Source organism: Podarcis gaigeae (genome assembly GCF_964106915.1).
Source record: "Podarcis gaigeae genome assembly, chromosome: 11".
NCBI classification, from domain to species: Eukaryota; Metazoa; Chordata; class Lepidosauria; order Squamata; family Lacertidae; genus Podarcis; species Podarcis gaigeae.
The window spans coordinates 2079257-2100752 of record NC_139687.1 but is presented as its reverse complement, the minus strand read 5'-3'; the positions used below and the strand labels follow the sequence as shown (position 1 = coordinate 2100752).

The 21496-nt window shown below is 42.9% G+C and overlaps 1 protein-coding gene across 2 annotated transcripts in view; it reads right to left on the bottom strand.

Moving 5' to 3' along the window:
- GDA (guanine deaminase) overlaps window positions 1–20799 on the bottom strand; it is a 44452-nt gene extending 23653 nt beyond the window's left edge. The window contains exons 1-6 of one of the 2 annotated variants that reach the window (XM_083702080.1): window positions 20558–20799; window positions 7566–7654; window positions 4560–4731; window positions 3406–3493; window positions 2984–3089; window positions 650–677 (exon numbers count right to left, since the gene is read on the bottom strand). In XM_083702080.1, the coding sequence (XP_083558206.1) occupies window positions 650–677; window positions 2984–3089; window positions 3406–3493; window positions 4560–4731; window positions 7566–7654; window positions 20558–20665 (591 nt within the window). In that variant the 5' untranslated portion in view covers window positions 20666–20799. The remainder of the gene's footprint in view (window positions 1–649; window positions 678–2983; window positions 3090–3405; window positions 3494–4559; window positions 4732–7565; window positions 7655–20557) is intronic. The other variant, XM_083702081.1, reaches the window with a different exon arrangement.
- Between the last annotated feature and the right edge of the window lie 697 nt (window positions 20800–21496).

The window sequence follows — 21496 nt, the reverse complement described above, 5'->3', positions numbered from 1 at the left end:
CTTGTCTAGCTCAGCTCAAGGGTGAGACGTGAATTCTGACAGGATCGCCATACCAGTGTCTGTGGGTAGCTTGGCACCTGTAAGGGTTCCCCTGGCTTTTTCTTTCTTTCTTTCTTTCTTTCTTTCTTTCTTTCTTTCTTTCTTTCTTTCTAGCTCCTATCCCTCTTAGAAAGAAAGTAATAGGGCAAAATGTGCAGGTGCCTTCCAAATGATTTCTGTGAAATGAGGAGAATAGTGTTGTAACCTTGTGTATTTTTCCTAGTACAGTACTGAGGAACACTCCCTGCTGCTATTAGCCAGTAACAGCATGAGTGTATGTGGGTGTGAAATCAGTAAAAATCAATGTTGTGTGATCTACACAGTCAGGATCAGGTAAGCCTAAAGTTGTCAGGGGTGGGCTGTCTCTCAATTTTTGTGTTTTGCCATGCTCCCCATGGCACCCATTTTGTGTTATGCCCTGCCCCATAGCGGCTATTTTGTGACCAGAATCCCCCAAACTCTGTCAAAATTAAAAATGTTAATGACCCCTACCATACAGCCTAATCTTTTACATAGGAAAACATCTTATCATTTACATTGAAATATGCATGCCCTGGGAGTACAACATGACCAGTTACTGTTCTGGGAAAGGAAAAGAAATTCTACTTACTTTCTTGTCCAGTACTCCTCTAACAAACCTGAAAGGATTGGGGTAGGAAGTTAAAATATATAAAAAATATATTCATCACCATCATCTAGATTTCTTCGTCCTTTAATATGAGGTCCCAGGGTAAGTTACAACCATTTTTTAAATTAGCATTATATTTGTGCATGTCAGTCCCTCTGTGTTTCTGTATCAGGGGTGTACCTTGTATCTGTGTATTTTAACAAAATTCTGATCTGTTTCTGAATTGCCGTGTGTCCTCTCTGCTTTGATTTGTATTCTGAGTTCTGAGCATCTCTATATAAAACAAAGTGGTCCCCAATCACTATAATCACTATAATGGTGAATTTAAAAATGGTTACAACTCCCTTCCCTTTTGGCCAAAGTGGATGAATTTTACAGAAACACTGAGTCCCTCCAGAATGGATTACACATCAACTCCATTGGCCTCATTAGTCAGCCCCCACATGCAGGCCACACACACACACCCATTATGTGTACAAACAGAAAGATATTTTTGCATGGATCGTTTGACAATGTGATCACACAGTAAATCATCACTTTTTCAGTGAGGTTAATAGGACTGTACAAATGTACAGCAGCTAAGGATTTTTATCTCAAATCTACACAAGCTGTTGGTAATTAACAGCAGACAAGTGGTCATTACTATGCTTCCTGTGACAACTAAATAGATAACATGTGAAGTGAAGTGAAAACATAATTATATACTATAATGGCAGTATTTTTCTTTTAAAAAGTAAAAACTTAATTTTGGCTGTGTATCACAAACCTAAATGAATTCTATTTTTATTGCCTTATTTTTAGATGGCAAAATCGATGTTTCATTTACAATAGTTGTGTCCACAAAAAAATTAAATTCTAATTTAAGATCTGTTTTTCATTCATTTCTTTGATACTGTCTACCTCCCCTGCATCTCCTTTAAATAACATTTATTTTCTTTTAAAGTATGTAGAAAAAATGAGAATTTCCTTGAAGGTTTATGAAGACAGGTTAATTAACTAAATAAGCAACATTAGCAGCAGTTTTTCTTTGATACTGTGGGTGAGTCACTCACAAGTACAGCACATGTTGTAGCAGCTGTAAGAAAGCAGGTTCCTTATCAGCCACATGCATAGTATATATTGGATGCCACTAAAAGTCATCCTAAATGTGGGCACTAGAAACATGCTCCTGCGCATGGCAGCGCCTGCATAGACATGAAGAAATTCCAAGGAGCCATTAGAGAAACGTCCCCATGTGGTGTACAATGGTAATGAGTCTCTCAGATGTACACATAAAACACGTTGGCACTTTATTGCTAGGTTCAGTTAAGATGTTTAATAATATGCATATAAACTTTGGTTATTCAACACTTTTCGAATGAAGCTAAACGTGATAGAGAAGTTCTGTCTGTGACCCCCATGGGTCTGTGATTCCTGCATTGCAGAGGGTTGGACTAGATTGCCCCTGAGGGTACCTTCCAACTCTACAATCCTAGGATTCTTCTTATCAGTTAGCAGAATAGTCTGCCTTTTTCCTTTTGGGCACAAGGGGCTGCGATAGGGGCAAGGAGGAATCCACTTGCACCTTAGATTTCAGCAACAATCAAACAAAAGTATGAACAATAAGACAGGTGCTGCCATCAGGATTCCAATTTGAGGACACAACACAAAAGGGGAAGTATCTGAGAGGGTGGAGGGAAAAGGAGGAGGAGGAGGAGGTGATGAAGAAGCTCCAAAAGCAATATAAGAGGAACATCATTTTTTTTAGCTTAAAATCTGTAAAGACAGAAGTATAAATAATCCTCAAAATCTTTTAAACTATCCAAAATATATTGTTATGTTTTTTTTTATATATTTACCATTTTATGTTCCAAAAAACATGACTTCAGTGACCCAAGATTTGCTAACAACGTTACATGCACAATACTTAGATATTTAATACTATCCCCCCTTTGTTTTCAACAGGCTTATTTTGATAACTCTCTTTGTAAACCGGATGCAAGCTAAATCCCTTCTCTTCTGATATATAGTAAGCTGTTAGAAACATGGAAGACAGAAACACTCACCTTATGCTTAAAAAAATTAGAAGTGCATTTAAAAATTTATTCAAGAAGAAATGTGTCTCTGTCGGTTTACTTCAAGGGTAAGTATTCTTAAGAATGTAACATGGTTATAAAAATAGCTGTAGCAGGATCCTTAGATTCTGTGGTCATATTACAGCTCAGTATTTATGTTTTAATAAAGTCTTCTATTTAACTTTTAGATTCTATGTTTTACCTATTTCATTACTTTTAGAAAAATATGCTACCTAACTTGTACATGAAGAAAGCATTTTACCTTTCCGTCTCCTTGATTGATTCAGTGGTGGTCTCCTTGTACTCTTCAAAACTCTCATTGATGTCCATGCAAACTTTACCCACAAATGCCCTCTGGCCAAATTTATCTGTAAAGAACAAAACTCAAAACAATGCTTTCCATTCACAGTTCTGGCAAGACTTTCTTTTTAAAACATACTAAGAAAGCTCTCCTTGAAAACACAGGCTGTTAGCTCTGATCTCCACAGCTAACCTGCAACCTTCATTTTGCTGAAGAAAAATAAGATGTGGTGTTTAGTCTCCATCGTGCTGTCTGCCGGCTTTTCTAGAGAAATCAGACCACCCATTGCGAGAGACGCCATATACAATCAGAGTGGCACTTCATCAGAACCAGCAACCTAATTCTTATGTTATTTAAGTTGCGGAGAGCCATTATCATTTTACCTATAATATCAGCGAGAAGCAAAGAAGCATCTGTGTGAATTGTTCCAAAGTAGCAGGCTGTAGTTGTGCCGTTCTTAAGCGTTCGCCTCTGTAAAAAAGAACTCTGTTTCAGTTATTTGCAGAAACAGTCCTGCAATGAATGCTAGACAAAATTGTTTCAGCTGCAAATTTCAGGAGTCACCATAGACTACACAGATTTTTGTACTATGCAAAAAAGTGGCCAGAGGCAACAGAAAAGAAAATGAAAGAAATGAGTTTATATATAATGGACAAAATGTTTCTGTTATAGCATCTTCAACTCATTTTAAAAAGATTCCCTGTTTCTAACTTGCATGGTACATTTATAACATGTCACCCATTTTTCTAAATTTCTACTTTGTGCTTGTTTTCCTCCCCTTGCCTTTCTCCTCCCTTTTATTCTAATTCTTTTAAATATTTATTTAGTATAAAAAAGTGCAAGGTAATGTGCAAATTCCATTTCTTCCATCATTTCTCTATCTTAGCTTCTTCTTTTTTATCAGTCTGCTATTCCATTCTGTCTCCCCACTCCTTTTTTACTGCATTTAAAACAGTTTATCATAACATACATCGTAATGCTGCCACTTATATCACTGAATTTCATTTAGGCTTCATACTGACCACCACAAACGGTTCCAACAATTGAGCCTTAGGTACTGCCTGAATAAGCATGCTTATTTCTGATAACATGTTCCACTGAAGATGGTAATATTCAAGCAACTTAACTAAGCCAAATTCTACCAGAGAAAGTGTACATGTGTGTATGCCCATGCACACACACACAACTGCACCTTGGGAGCCAGTCACCCATCTGGGAAAGGGTTGTAGCTCACAGACAGAGCTCATGCTTCGTGTGCAAATATTCCCAGGCTCAATCTCCAGGTAAGACTAGGAAAGAGTTGCATCTCAAACCCTGGAAAGCTGCTGGCTTACTAGTTATTCAAGTTGCTAATGTTTTGTTCATAAATTGTTTATAAGCAAATGTTTGTCACCTACTGTACTTCATATTGGAGTGTACATGTGGAACTCACAAGAGGATTAGAGAATCTAACGGGCTGCCTTTATTTCAGCATATCCACTTGAAATGCTCTTGCTTACAAAGGCATAAACTATCCTAACCCTCAAGACATACTTACCACCACTCTAGTGTACACCTCTTCCACAAAATCATTGTCTTTGAATTTGGCTTCTGTTGGGTAGGTATATTCCTTCAACCACTGCAAAAGAGGCAGATCGATTCGTGTTCCTGCAAAAGAATACTGTGGGGCATGGATGTGTGCATCAACCAAACCTGGCATGAAGAATTCACTGAGGAGAAAATGCATGAAAAAATAAGAAGAAAAACAGGTTTTAAAATATTATTCCCATAAGTATCTTAAGCCCTGGGTCTTAATAATATGCTTGTGGAACAATCCTCACCTTAAGCCCATAGTAAAAAACAACAACACAGCACATAAATATCAAATGTCACTTTTGAACAAAAGAGTGATCTCCATTTCACAAGGAAATACAGACAAGTGTGGGGCTCTCAATACATGGAGGGAGGACCCACTGGTTGCCCTACCATTTATTCACCTCCAGCAGAGCCTAAAAGCATCCAACCTGAACACGCACAGGCAATTGGGGACCCTGCATTTCTCCCTTCTCTCTTCATCAACACACTGATAACCCCACAAATGCCATTCGAAGAGGGCTAATATTTGTTTGTTTGTCTCATTTGATAGCTCATTCTTCAGTTACATTAGAATTTCATTTCAGTTAGAACCCTTCAGTTCCATTAGGGGAAGATGGCAGCTGTTATCACTAAGCAATAAATGCTGTTGACAGTTAAAAAGCACAGAAAAATGTAAGGCCTTTGACCTAGTGAAAGAATCACATAACCCTTGTGTAGATTGTGTCCATGATCTGAACATTGCATTAGATAAGTGTTATACAATATTTGCTTTATGCTTATTGCTCCTATGAGTTATATAATACTGATTCGCCTCTCTCATGTCTACTCCTGCTGTATTCCACACTTCCTGTATTATTCTCAGCATTTCAGTCAATCATCACATGTAATTTATGAACATCCTGGCAAATACAGCGGTACATCGGGTTAAGTACTTAATTCGTTTCAGAGATCTGTTCTTAATCTGAAACTGTTCTTAACTTGAAGCACCACTTTAGCTAATGGGGCCTCCTGCCGCCACGCTGCCAGAGCACGATTTCTGTTCTCATCCTGAAGCAAAGTTCTTAACCTGAGGTACTATTTCTGGGTTAGCAGAGTCTGTAACCTGAAGCATATGGACCCTGAAGTGTATGTAACCCAAGGTACTACTGTAGTCAATTCTTTTTCTGGTTGCATTAATTCTGAAGCAGCCCAATCATAAACCAGGCCTCCATTATACTGAACACTTTTAATAAGATTTGCTTTCCATGATACTAGTAAATCTTGACAATCTTAACATTCAAAGAAAGCAAACCTGAAGAGAGTGCAAACGATGATTACAAGGCATTCTAATTTTAATGAACTTTTGCCGAATTGTGTGTCAATGTGTTATTCTCTCAGCTGGGTTTCAGAAGTGTGATCTGCACAAATGTTTCTTGCGTAACTGAAACATAGCCTCCTTTCTATTGCACAAGATGGTAAAACAAAGAGATATCATGCTGCTCTGCCAATTTCCCTCTACCGAAGTCACCCTACACTTATTAACTCAGCTAGAATCTGCAGTCAACCTGTTCTAGCAATGCTTTATAAATGCAAATCAATAAAGATGAAAAATAAAAATCTTGCAATTTTAAAAGAACATTCTGTCTTCAGTACCAATTAACACCCCAAACCTAAATGCATTTACTTGAAAGTAAGGCTCACACCCTTCAGTTGTAGCTACTCACTTTGGAGCAGTACCCATAGACTGGCTCTCTCTCAGGTAAATTGCTTTGCACATTTAACTGTCTTCTGTCAATGTAAGCAAAATTTGTCTACAATGCCTAATTACAAAGCTGCTTTGGATGGGACACTTTGGAACAGAGAAGCAGCTGGGAAAGTGTAAAGTCGGGTGTTTAACGTGTCTTTGGAACCACACAGGAGAAAAATGGTTGGGAGTACTGTTGCATCCATTTCCTCCAATGGGTATTGCATGTCATCATTTTCAACATGTAGCAACATTCTTATTTAACGTTCATACTCAGCATGATACTCATCCTGCAAGGGAAGAAGATTGGGCTGAACGTCAAGTCAAAATATTGATATATGAAGGTCAAACTGTATACAAAAAACAGTATTTATCAATAACATGGAGCAGAAGTTAAGGTGGGAGCCATAATATATGGTTTCCTTGGTTTTTAGAACATGAATAAATTTGTAATTGCTTTAATTTAAGCCAAAGGTCTCTCTAACAACTAGATTCTAACCCAACACCCTGTATTCCGCATTGGCAAACCAGGTGCTTCCCTTTCTGTGAAGCCCACAGCCTGCTTCCTGCAACTGGTTTTCAGAGGCACATTTCTTCTGAAAACGGATATTCCACAGTGGACTATTTTGGAGGGGAACGTTCCTCCCTGTACTTGAGCTCATGTTTGTGCATGCGTTCCTGTTTAGCAAGTTAGAAGACAACTGGAGCATGACTTGTGAGTGGCAAGTCCCAGTTCAAATCTCAGCAGACCACGTACTTACCCTATCTGACAACATCAGCACCCCCACTTTCAAAAATATAGAGATACTATGTACAGTGGTACCTTGGTATGCTTCAGGTTACATATGCTTCAGGTTACAGACTCCGCTGACCCAGAAATAGTGCTTCAGGTTAAAAACTTTGCTTCAGGATGAGAACAGAAATCGTGCTCCGGCGGCACGGCAGCAGGAGGAGGCCCCATTAGCTAAAGTGGTGCTTCAGGTTAAGAACAGTTTCAGGTTAAGTAAGGACCTCCGGAACGAATTAAGTACTTAACCCGAAGTACCACTGTAATATATAGATAGTTGTACTAATCTGGCTGTTAGAACTGTTGTGGGGATAAAAGGAGAAAATGCAAAGCAGACCGAACACTCAGAAAAGGTATTTCATAAATACAATTTGTCATCATCATCAACAACAACATTGTTGAAAATGATAAAGACAAAAATATCTGATGACAAAAGTAAAATAAAACATAATGCATACTTATTACTGAGCTCTCGGATGTCAGATGCTTTGAATCCCCACTTCTTTGCCAGTTTCTCCTGCTCTTCGGCTGGTTCCAAAAATGCAATCTAAGGAAGTGAAAAGAGTATAAGGCATTCAAATGCTTGTTTTTGATATGATTCTGTGTGCTTCACATTTAGTGTAGATTCACATGAAGGAAAATTAATCAAGGCTAATTTTAAAGAATTTTAAGTTACTTCGTTTAAGGTGTTATTCATATTAAAGGTTCCACTTTATTGCTCTTCCAATATAATTCCAAACTATTGCTCTTCCTGGTGACTTTAGTGTGATCTCGTAATTCAAATGCTATTTCCTTGTGCTGCTCCTGTTTTTCATCTGTATTACTAAGGAATGCAACTCTAATCATACCAGGGCAGAAGTGGGGGCTCAGAAGAGCAGCGGAGTAAGCAGCACAGCTGCAGCCCCATCACTTGCACCAACAAGGGTGCAAGGGGGTAGGAGATAAACTTCTGTTTTTACTACACTAAATATGTTGTGACTTAAGATCCAGCAGATCCTTTGCCAGCCCAGCTCCAGCTCTTCCCAGCCTTCCAAATGCCTTGTAAAGGCAGTAGGAGTTTGCACCCAACCAGGGGCGCCAACTTGAATAATATATTGGGGGGCCAGGTAAGCCCCACCCTGCAGAGTCGATCACAAGTTGCAGTACACACACACCATCTGAATGGCAATGCCTATCAACTTTGGGGAGGTACAGCCCCCTCAAATATTTTATGGGTTAGGGTTAGGGGGGACAAAGGGATCTCAGCTCCTAGGAGTTGGCTCCTATGCACCCACCACATTACTCACAGGTCCATAAAACAGCTCTGTGGCGCCAAAGTGATATGAAGAGTGCTTTAAATGTACGGTGTATGTATGATCCCAGATAACAGAAAGTATGGTTTTTTACCAGGAGGCTAGAAAAATAGTACACTTAGAGGCACTTAGCCCTAGGCTTCTCTCTTGTGGCGTTCCAGACACACTGGTGCTTTTAGGGGGAACTCTAAAAGGAAGACACTCAAAATATACTCTTTGATAGGACTTCTGAATGAATAATATCAGAAAGAATAGCAGTTCTATGAAGGAGCTTTAATACATATAATTATTTAAATTTCTATAGTATAGAAGAAGAAGAAGAGTTTGGATTTGATATCCCGCCTTTCACTCCCCTTCAGGAGTCTCAAAGCGGCTAACAATCTCCTTTCCCTTCCTCCCCCACAACAAACACTCTGTGAGGTGAGTGGGGCTGAGAGACTTCACAGAAGTGTGACTGGCCCAAGGTCACCCAGCAGCTGCATGTGGAGGAGCGGAGACACGAACCCGGTTCCCCAGATTACAAGACTACCGCTCTTAACCACTACACCACACTGGTTCTATATTAATATAGAAGAGGGGTATTAAAATGTTTAAATGCTTAAGATAGGTCACGTTAACTGAAGCATAATATCTTGAATAGCTGAAAGTAGAAGTCTAACTGCAGTGTTAAGCAGAAATAACAGAATTAGTAAATTTGTTCAGGATTGGTAACAAATGGATGTGGAGAAGGGCATTAGTGAACAAATGGCACAGCAAGAACACCACACCTGTTTGGTTGTGCATCGGGGCATAACAAGATAGTGCCAAGATGGCACAAGCAGATCATGAACTCCTTATATGCCATAAGGTGGAGATCAGGTAGGACCCACCTGGGCAAGGAATTATGGGGGAAAGTCCAGCGTTAATCTTCAGGATACACAAACATACACTTGAAAGGGGATCATATCTCATCTAACTCCAACAATGCCTGGCTTTATAAGATTCTGTCCTACTAATTGGCCTGATCAACCAATTCATGCTGTATTGGGGTAGAACAACTACTATTTGCTTAATGTGTCAGAGTATTAGAGTAGGTGGTACGTTCTGAAGTATTGCTTTATTAGAATTGTATTAATCAATATAAGAGTGAATAAATATTTTAAAAAGCATGTTGTATCTGTCTTCTCTTAAGTCCATACAAAGGGAATACTGGTGGTAACTGGGCACTGTGTAACATTCCTTTTAGTACAATCAGACATTCCAACCATAACCATGAAAATTGGCAAAATCAATAATTGGTGATCAATAACCTGATTGGCTAACAACAAGCACAAGCATGGGAGACTCAAATTAGTATTAGCAACCCCATCCAGAACAGGCAACTGTTGAGCATGCAACCTTAGTCCTATGCAGTGGACATTCGCTGCAAGATAAGAAGGTAGGATAACAAAGTAAAAAACAGCAACCAGCACAAAAGGTCAGAGGCAGCCAATGCTGAGGTGCCCATACAGGCACACCCCTAACAAATTCCTAGCATTCCTCTTGTGTCACAATGCACAAATCACACACAACACCACAATACCTGCAATGAACAGCCCTTTTGAGAAGTTGGAGGCAGCCGTTTGAGCTCCCAGGAGAAAATGGGAAATGCCTCCCACTCAGCTTCTGTATGCTAAGGAAGAAACTACAGTCATGGGGGTGGGGGTGGGGGTGCCCAGAACTCACACCCATATACCACACACCACAGAGCCAGCCCCACAGCAGCAGTCAGTCATCATGCACATCACTGGAGATTAGTCTTTCCCTCTGCTTTCTTTTTTATGTTGAATAATTTTTTTTTTAATTTTTCATTAATAACAATCCAATATAAGCCACATTAATACAATACCAAACCATAATACAATTAAAAGAGACAATTATTCAGTTCCAAATTAAGCAATTTGGGGTGACTTCCCGTGTTCTGATTATCAGGAGATGATGATGTTATTCCTTGGTCCTTATCCAGTCCTCTTAATCCAAGTACAACAGTTCCAATCTTAATTCTTTATTTTAACAGCCACTGGTGTGACAAATCTCATTCGTGTTTAGCTATTCCATAGCCATTAATTTGCAAATGAAGTTTATATCCTGTAACTTTCTGTGTGAAATATTTGTTTGCATTCGTCCTTTGCTTCATGTTGTAATCAATCAATCATCTTCAGCATCCCGCCCCCTTTTTCAAGGGCTGAATTCTCAATTACGCCATGGCCTCACGCCATCTTGCCTTTTCAAACCGAAAGTGAACTGGCATCTGACCATGGCTCCAGGCAGACTTCCAGCATTTTCTTCTTTGATCCTTTCCAATCTGCTAACAAGCTGGTGTCTTGCCAAAACCATAATAAATCAAAGTTAGTGCCCTTTTTAGAAGGTAATGCCACCAATTCTCACAACATTTTCACACAGTTTATTCATTCAAATAATCCATAAAAAATAATGAAGTTCTTGTTAATTCCCTCTTACATTCCATTAATAGTCGTAATCCATTGATAATTAGATTCCATTAGTAATTAATTCTTCTTCAGTGCAGGTGCTGAAAGCTTAGAGACCTTAAAAAAATTGGCTTTTACGATATCGCTGCTGAAAGAGACATACGGTGAAATGGAACAGGTGGGAGTGTCTGCGGAATTTTAAGGGAGCTACTTATATTCGGGTATTGTCTTTTTTTCTTTTTCCCTTTTGAATTTTAAAGGTGCGGCTTATATTCAGGTGTGTCTTATATTCGGGCCAATATGGTACTGTCACAAAGTGCGCAAGGAGTCTGCATGGAGCAAACAAGTCAACAGTCCCATGCCGGAACAGCCAGGAGCATCGTGGTCAGTGCTTGCGGTTAAGGAGTGGGCTTCCCTCAAGGCCCACAGAGATCCTTAGCCTGGATCCTTAACCTGTAGCAAAGCGACTACGGAGAGCACGGTGAGAGACCGAGAACGCAATCAGCAATGGGCAGCAGCTGGCACCATATGGCTCTGGAGTCTAAGTAGGTGTTTGGGAGGAAATGAAAAAGAAGGGCTGATGAAATCTGAGTGTTGTGCTAGAGCTCTCCACTAGCACCACTGGTAAGGAGGGGGAGAGACACAGTGACTATGAGTGTACTCACATTCTTCCCCTGGAGGGCTACAGTGAAAGGCTCTGTGTATGGTGACAGTTTCTCCTGCTTACTGCATCTGGGCTGTGAACCTTGCAAGGCATGAGTGTGCATGAGTGGCCAGCAGTTGCAATGGTTGGAGTGGATGATCTGGCTTTTGCTGATGGAGACATTAGCTGCAAGTGGGGATGGGTGCCTCCCTTTCATTTGGACGACATTGCTGTCTGCTGTGTGTGGAGAATCTGAGAGCAACACAGTTATGACAAGACACAGGAATCATACAGTGAGACAGTACCAACCATATGTCAGGAATGCTCTGATGGTTTCCTGCTTGGCAGGGGGTTGGACTCGATGGCCCTTGTGGTCTCTTCCAACTCTATGATTCTATGATTCTACCTGCTCACGGTGCTCTGTCTTGGCACCCCCAGTTGCTGGAGTGGAGTCTATTGCTCACTCCTTGTGCCCCTGTTGTACAAGGCGCTCTTTCTCCATTGTATCCCATTGCCAGAGGTCCCCCTTACTAGCTCCAAGTGTTTGTGACAGGAGGCCTAAGAAATATAACCTCATACTATGTGCCCAATCATTTGACTTTTGCTCTGCCAGCATTGGGTTTACACTGTATTTGAGTAGAGGTGTGCTGTGCTTAAGTGCCAGGTAACACCAAATCCGTGGCTCTTGACCTGTGTCTCCTGTTTTAATTGCAGTGCTGCTTGAATAGGATTATTTTATTGTATATCTTAATCATGGAGTTTATATCTTAATTTATGGTGTGTTTTTAATTATTCTGTATTAACAATGTAGTGCGATTGGTTTTTATATTCTGTAAACCACTGAGAATACATTTGAACATTAAGCAGAATATATATGTTGTTTCGAGCCTGACCTGGGGGTGGAGAGAGGCTGCGGTGTGCTCGCCCCAGGTGTGCTTTGCAACGTGAGTCGCAGCAGGCTGCCTCTGCACCCTGCGCCCCTGGGGGTGTGTCCATTTGCCTCCCCTAGGCAGCATTAGCTTACACTCTGCCACTGCAACTGTGTCCTTCAAATATTTGTTGTTTTAAAAAGTAAAGGTAAAGGGACCCCTGACCTGTAGGTCCAGTCATGGCCGACTCTGGGATTGCAGCGCTCATCTCACTTTATTGGCCGAGGGAGCCAGCGTACAGCTTTCGGGTCATGTGGCCAGCATGACTAAGCCGCTTCTGGCAAACCAGAGCAGCACACGGAAACGCCGTTTACCTGCCCGCCGGAGCGGTACCTATTGATCTACTTGCACTGGTGTGCTTTAGAACTGCTAGGTGGACAGGAGCAGGGACCGAGCAATGGGAGCTCACGCCGTCACGGGGATTCAAACTGCCGACCTTCTGATCTGCAAGCCCTAGGCTCAGTGGTTTAGACCACAGCTCCACCCACGTCCCTAATCTGTATCTTACTTGCTTACAAATATATCAATTGAATCATATTATTTGAGATCCTACTGTCCAAGTGGAGGCCACACACATACACTTAAAAGTTTCAAAAATCTACCCTTGACCTTTTCCTCTTGGGAATATGGGTTGGTTTCTAAGCTATATGGGGAACTATAGCAAACAATGTTGGGTCCTTTGTCTAGTTTAAAAATGATCTGGTAGGCGGGTTTAGGTTGACCAATATATGATAATGTGACAATATCTGTATGTCTAAACCTGCTAAATCAGTTTCAGCATATGTTAGGGAGAAAACAATTAAACTCAGGCATAGGTGGCATAACACACCTGCACAACCCTAACCCTAACACACTTGCACTTTGACGTGCTTTTGAACGGCTAGGTGGGCAGGGGCAGGGACCGAGCAACAGGAGCTCACCCTGTCGCAGGGATTCGAACTGCCGACCTTCTGATCAGCCAGCCCTAGGCTCTGTGGTTTAGACGACAGAACCACCCGCTGGTACTCAGTTGTAAATATTTGCTGCTGTAAATAATAAATGTAATCTGTAAAATTATCTAGTAACAGTTCATTCAAGGTAACAAACAACTCTATTATTATTATTATTATTATCATTATTATCATTAGTATCATGCTTTGGCATATGCATGCACACTACACCATTATATAACAGATGTATATGCTTTATAACGCAGATCTTCTAATGAGCAATTAAAAAATGTCACAGAAATGCTGGAGTGAAGCTGGGAGGAGAATGACTAATACCACTTACTGAACACAAAGTAGAAAACAAGAATAAGTGAAGGAAAGACAAGCATGCTACACCAGATGGGAAATGTGGAAAGCAGGCTTGTTGTCATGGAAGAAGAGCTGCCTATACAGTATTCATAACAAGGCAACTTTAAATAGTTCCTTTCAGGAGTAGCAAAATGCATCATATAAATGTCATTTTAGGAAGAAAGAAAATATTTAAAAAGCAAAGAGGGAAGAACAGTTATTAAGAACAAGTTGTAAAAGGTTAGGCTATCATCTGGTTCAGATGTTCTGCTTTTTTTGTAGGCCACCCCAATCGGTCAACACTATTCCGGTGAGGAAGGGACGTGGGTGGCGCTGTGGTCTAAACCACTGAGCCTAGGGCTTGCCGATCGGAAGGTAGGCGGTTCAAATCCCCGTGATGGGGTGAGCTCCCATTGCTCGGTCCCTGCTCCTGCCAACTCAGCAGTTCAAAAGCATGTCAAAGTGCAAGTAGATAAATAGGTACCACTCCAGCAGTAAACTGTGTTTCCATGCGTTGCTGCGGTTCGCCAGAAGCGGCTTAGTCATGCTGGTCACATGACCTGGAAGCTGTACGCCGGCTCCCTCGGCCAATAAAGCGAGATGAACACTGCAACCCCAGAGTCGTCCATGACTGGACCTAATGGTCAAGGGTCCCTTTACCTTTACCTTTTAATCCAGTGAGGATGATGAAGCAGGGGTCAGTTCACACATGCATGTTCAATATTATTTGATTGCCCTTTTTTGATTCACACATTTGTATCTCTGCCAAAGCATCTCCTTAGATCTGCCAATGGAGAGCACTAAAGTAAGTGATTTATTGTAAAATATTCTACCCGGTTGTACTTAGGACTTTATCAGGAGTCATCTGTACACAAAACATACCACCTTAAAACCAGAGCAGCCATCAAAAGGCATTCCATCACTTCTCAAAACTTTGCCAAGTCTCCAGGGGACCCTCACTGCTTATCAGCAAAGATGGTAAGATAATGTTTGAAGTTAAACCATAATATACAGCCCATGTATTTGTCTATGTGCGCATTTGCATTTCTGCAGTTCTCTGAAATACTTGCTTGCTACTGATTAAAAGGCAGCCAAATGATCAGTAAGTTTACTGAGAATGATACAAGCTGTTCTTGTATTGTACAAAGATCACCATAAGAGCCGCCCAGGCAAAGCACAGTGAGTTGCTGCCAACTGAGTTCTACTCAGAGTAGATCCACTGGAATGAACGGGCCTAAGTTACACATGCCCATTAATTTCAATTAGTTGAGCCAGCATTGGATTCAATCCAATAGTGTGGGGTGGGGAATACAGATATATTTTATTTTTATTTTTATTTAGCTTTGATTGGGCATATTTTTTATTTTTCATTTTTTCCCACAATAATATTTATTATTTTCCATACATAAACATAACAGAAGAAAAAGTTAACAATAATAAAGGGGAAAGAATGAAACGGAAAAAAAGAAAAAGAAAAAAGAATATAAAACCTAAAATACAAAAAATAAAAAACATAAAATTTTATGTTTTAGGAATACAGATATATTTTTATCCCTGAATACAACAAACCTGAGGGAGGAAGTTGGGCTTTTTGGCACTTTTATGCCTTCCAAGCCCCCCAAGGTCAGCTTTAGGTGCTTGCATTTCAATTCCTCCCTTCTACAGGCCACAATGATATACACATACACAAACATTTCCCATTTGGTGGGGCAAGAAATTGTAGCAATCGAAATAAAACAGCTGTTAGGAACTTAGTTTGTCATTCAACCCATTAAGCAGTACATGGGGCTCCCTGGAAGGCAGAATTTAAGAAGCCTCCGGCCACTCTGGAATCACAAGGCATAGCTTGTTCCCCAAAGCTTAGTTTCATTTTTCAGCTGCTTCTTCCTTGTGTAGCTTAGTGAGCATGTGGAGTGGTGCAGCCCAACAAAGTATGTTTAAGCAAGGCTTTTGGGTTCAGAGACAACACCAAACCATAGCCGGATTCCTGATGGCTGTGAGTGCTGACGGCCACTCCCTGTAAGGCCCTTTCCATCTGGCCTGGGGGGGGGGGGTCCAGGCTCACCTTGCCCTACAAAAGAGGCTCCGGAGGGACTGCAGAGATTCCTGCCGGCTGTGGGTGCTGTCGGCCCCAATGTTTGTTCAATTTTTAACATAACTATGTACTTTTTTGTTTTTGTTGTTTTATAAAGTTTGTATTTGGTTCTTAAGGAGAGGGGGTCAGGGCTGCCAGGGAGTGGGCCCAACCAACAGAATGGCTGAGGCAGGTTCCATGGTGGGGGGGGGGAATGCTCTGGGACACCCAATCCCAGTGATCACGGGTAGGAGGAGGAGTTACGCTAAGACCAGACCATGTCATTACCAAGGAAGCAGGCTTAGTCGTTGTTTGAGGACTATCCCTGCCTCCAGGTCTGGTCTTGACTGGACGGATACTAGAATCAGCAAGGGATACCCACATGACCTGAAGGTGCTGCTGTGCAATGCCAGGTCAATGATTCATAAGACCACTGCCATCCATGACTTGATCATGGATGGAGGACTTGACCTGGCATGTGTGACAGAAACTTGGTTGGATGAAGCAGATGGGCCTGTCCTTGCCGCTGCTTGTCCACCAGGTTTCTCTTACGCACAGCAACCCAGGTCACGTGGGCGGGGAGGGGGGGTTGCAGTGATTTTTAGGAAGTCATTAGTTTGCACCAGGCGTTCTATTGGGAAGACCCAGTTCTCTGAGTGCATGTTCTGGAAGTTGGGCAATAGGGGCAGTACAGGATTCCTTCTGGTGTACTGACCTCCCCGCTGTACCAAGGATTCCCTGCCTGAGCTGCTTCAGGTCATGGCGAATGTTCTCCTGAAGACACCTAGTTTGGTTGTCCTAGGGGATTTTAACATCCATGCCAACACGACCTTACAAGGGGCCGCTCGTGGAAAGCATGGCCTCCATGGGGCTGTCCCTGAATAAGTTTGGCCCAAGTCAAATGAAATGAAAAAGATGTTAAAATATACATTTGTGAAGAAACCAGAGACCTTTCTTTTAGGAATTACAGGGAATGAAATTAGAAGAAAAGACTGTAAACTTTTTCAATACACAGCCACAGCAGCAAGAATTCTACTGGCCCAGAAATGGAAACAAGAGGAAATACCGACAATAGAAGAATGGAGACTGAAGCTGACTGACTATGCAGAATTGGACAGATTAACCGGAAAAATTAGATATCTTCAAGACCAAAAGTTCATCGAGGACTGGGGGAAATTTGTTGAATATCTGAAATGAACATGTGATGTGCAAACAACACTGGTGGGATTTCAAGAAGCACTGTGAAAGCAGAGATATATTGTTAAAAACAAATAGGAGTGGGAGGGAAGTTTAATGGCAATATAAACAGAGGAATGCGTAAACTGAGAAGTAATTATGGATGATTGTCAGAGAAGCCGAAGGAAGTCTAAAAAGAATCAAATTTGTGAAAATTTGACATAATTGTATATTTGTGTTGGAAAATAATAAAAATTATTTTAAAAAAAGTGGTGAAGGGGGATGAGTGTTCAGACCCCTGGGCTCTCACTTGTGGGGTGCCTCAGGGTTCCGTCCTCTCCCCCATGCTTTTTAACCTCTACATGAAGCCACTGGGAGAGATCGTCAGGGGGGGTTGGGCTGGGTGTTCATCAGTATGCAGATACTCTACCTCTCTTTCAAATCGGAACCAGTGAAGGAGGTGAAGGTCCTGTGTGAGTGTCTGAGGTGGCTAACGGATTGAGGTTGAATCCTGACAAGACAGAAGTACTCTTTTGGGGGGACAAGGGGCGGGCATGTGGGGGGGGGGGACTCCCTGGTACTGAATGGGGCAAGTGTGGACCAGGTGTGCAGCCAGGTGCGCAGCCTGGGAGTCATTTTGGACTCACAGCTGTCCATGGAGGCACAGGTTAATTCTGTGTCCAGGGCAGCTGTCTACTAGCTCCATCTGGTATGCAGGCTGAGACCCTACCTGCCCGCAGACTGTCTTACCAGAGTGGTGCACGCTCTAGTTATCTGCCGCTTGGACTATTGCAACATGCTCTACATGGGGCTACTTTTGAAGGTGACCCAGAAGCTACAACTAATCCAGAATGCAGCAGCCAGACTGGTGATTGGGAGTGGCTGCCAAGATCAAATAACACCAGTCTTGAAAGACCTACATTGGCTCCCAGTACGTTTCTGAGCACAATTTAAGGTGTTGGTGTTGACCTTTAAAGTCCTAAACAGCCTCGGCCCAGTATACCTGTAGGAGTGTCTCTACCCCCATCATTCTGCCTGGACACTGAGGTCCAGCACCCTCCCATCAGATGTCAAAGCAATAAACAACTACCTGATGTTCAGAAGACATCTTAAGGCAGCCCTGTTCAGGGAAGTTTTTAATGTGTGATATTTTAGTGTATTTTTGGTTTCTGTGGAAGCCGCCCAGAGTGGCTGGGGAAACCCTGCCAGATGGGCAGGGTACAAATTATTATTATTATTAAATGTACCGTATTTTTCTGTGTATAAGACTAGGTTCCCCCCCTAAAAATAATGTCCAATATTTGGGGGCATCTTATACATGGATAGATCTTCCCTCATTTTCTTAAATCGGAGTCCCCTAAAATAGGGGGCGTCTTATACGTGGGGACGTCTTATAGACGGGAAAATACAGTATTTTTTCATCTTTGTTGAAAGCCGCTCAGAGTCGCTGGGGAAACCCAGCTAGATGGGTGGGGTACAAATAATAAATTATTATTATTATCATTATTATAGCTAAAACAAGCCACATTTCATAAGTTAACAGCACACCATGACTTGTCAGAAAACAAGCCATGGCTTAGTGCCACATGCAAATTAGACCAGAGTATGTAAAGCAAGCTTTGCAAAGCAATCTTTACAATTATATGAATTGTGGCAGAAATAGAATATGTGGTCATGTCGTAAGGAAGAAATGAACTGTATTAAATAACATGTACAGTCAGAGCTGCAAAAGTAGGTATCGTTGCTATGCCAAGCATCCATTTATTAGTCACTGCAATCATTTGAAACTGTATGGAAATGCACAATAATACACTCCATTAAGCTTTTAAAGGAATACTTATCCATGATCCACATATCCAATATACAAGAGATATATTAATTATATCTCTTGTTAAATGAATATTAACTGGACAAGAGTTTGCTGGCTCTAAAAATATATAAGGCCAGATGGTCAAAGCAGCAGAACCCAGAAGCTTTGTGTGTCTATTGGTTGAGCATTAAAATAGCATTAAGCATAGAAGTCATGTACAGTGGTACCTCTGGTTACGAATTTAATTTGTTCTGGAGGTCCGTTCTTAACCTGAAACTGTTCTTAACCTGAAGCACCACTTTAGCTAATGGGGGTCTCCTGCTGCCGCCACGCCGCCACTGCACAATTTGTATTCTTATCCTGAAGCAAAGTTCTTAACCCGAGGTACTGTTTCTGGGCTAGCGGAGTCTGTAACCTGAAGCGCCTGCAACCCGAGGTACCACTGTACTACTTAGGATAGGACAATATGTTAGGGTCAAAGCAAGAGAGATGAGGACTCAAATCCCCCCAAGAGATACTGAAAAGGCTCCTTGGAACAATGTCTTTTGTAACAAAGATTCCAGGGGGTGGGGGCTTTAAAGCCAGTTTTGAGGCCATATGTTCTGAAAGCTATTTATAAAAAGATCTGCTGATGAATCATCTCAGTTAATTCTCATCTTTACAGGAAGCAGCTTACAGAAACAATGTGATTATCTGGAGATACTGTAAGGATAAAGTCAATTTTTACCACAGAAAATTAGTATAATAGAGGCCATAATTTTACATTTCAAACTTTCACAAGAAAAAGATGTGTGTAAAATATATTGCATGCCACCTCTGCTTTTATATTACTAAAATTACCGAAGCCTACAAAATTATGTGAATATCTCAAAGACATGTTCCCAGGTGTATATCTAACATCACCCAGAAAAACCCATAATAAACTACACGCACAACAATCTTCTATTCAACTCCATCAACACAAGCTATTAAGTACGGTACTTGAAATATATGTATACAAAATTAGGATGGAAAAAGACTTGCAAGTGCTTCACTGTTTTCCAGGCATATTTATTGAGTATGGTTTCTAATCTGTGTTAGTATGTATACATGATCAGAGAGCAGCAGTAAATGGTTCATAATTTCTGTAACCCTTTTGTTTTGGTGCTTTATATTCGCTGCCTCAAAAGGCTCACGAGTTCATATTGCCTGAAACGCTTCCGAGCCCGATGGAAGCAGAGCTGGGCATCATCGCTGCTCTTTTCGCACTTGGCGTCATCGACTGACATTGGACTATTAATAAGCCTACAAAGAGCTTCCTGAAGACCATTTTAAGACGGGCGCCCATTGCGGACGGGCTTCCACGCTGCCATCTTCCTCTCCCCACTTTCCCGGGGGTGTTTTCAGAGCCAAAGAAGCCCCGGAAACTAGAACGCCAGCGGCTGCTTGGCGAGTTGGGGCTGTCCCGGGAAAAGCCCCGAGTCCGAGTCCCCGTGCAGCACTCTTCGCTTTCCGGGCCCCGAAGCACGTCCACTCCCAGGGAAGCCCTCCTGCCCCGGGAGCGCCGGCCAGCAGCCTCTCTCTCTCTCTCTCTCTCTGCCCCCCCCCCCCGCTTTCTTCCCGCCCAGCCGCGCGTTCCGCTTATATAACCCTGGGAGCACCGGGACACCAAGTGCGCCTCCTCCCGGGCGGGCACCCGCCGCTCCTTCTCCTCCAAGCCCCTCGCTCGCCTCGTCCCGCGGCCGCCCACGTGCCGGCCAAGGCGCCAGCCGGCATCCCCCTGGCGCCCGCCCGCCGCCCCGCCGCCGCCGCCGCCGCCTCACCTTGCCGCTCTCGTCGACGCCCAGCAGGTGGCCGGCGCGAATGTCGAGGGGCGCCGAGCGGCTGGAGTGCGCGAAGGTCCCTCGGAAGAGGAGCGCCAGAGAGCCCATGGCGCGCCCTAGACGGCACCAGCCTGCCGCTCCTCCCGGCCTCCCTTGCGGCGCAGGTGGCGGCGGCGGCGGCGCTTCCTCCTCCTCCTCCCGGGAGCCCGTCCTCCTTCGGGGCCACGAGCAGCCTCCGCGCTACCTGCCTCCATCTCTCCTCCTCCGCCAGCGCGGCTCGGCCCGCCCCGTCCGCGCCGGGGAGACGCCTCAGCCTCTGCCGCCGAGTCCTCGAAGCCGCTGTCACCCCGGGAGCAGCCGGAGGCTTCTGGTGCTGCTGAGCCCAGGGGCCAGTCCGCTTCGGCCCCTGGCGGCGCCGCGTCCGAGCGCCAAGACGGAGCGGCCACGGAGACAGCAAGACGTCTCTCCACTGGCAACCCAGTTGGACTTTCTGATCCAGGAGGCAAACAGTCGGCATTCCCTCCCCGGAGATCCTACGGTGTCCCTAGAATTGTGCCCGGAATTTACCTGGGCGGCAGATGATTTGGCTTCTTGGGGGAAAGGAGTTGGATATGTGTACCTCACTTTGTAAAAAGAATATCAGGTGGCTTCATCAAGTGGCTTCAAGCTTTCTTCTAGCCAACATTTGCCCGCCCTGTGCCACAAAACATGAGGGGGCAACCAGCACGCCCAAGCAGGCTTATTCCTTCCTCTGGCACTTTGACATTTTGCATACAGTAGTTCCTTACTCTCCGTATTGGGCAAGGCTGAACCCTGTCGTGACCGCTGTTTACAGGGGGAGTAGGAGCTGAAGAAAAGAGCCCTTCCCATGGAACTGGTACACATATTCCCCACATCCCAGGCCACATCTGCAGCCAGACAAGACTAACCTCCATGACT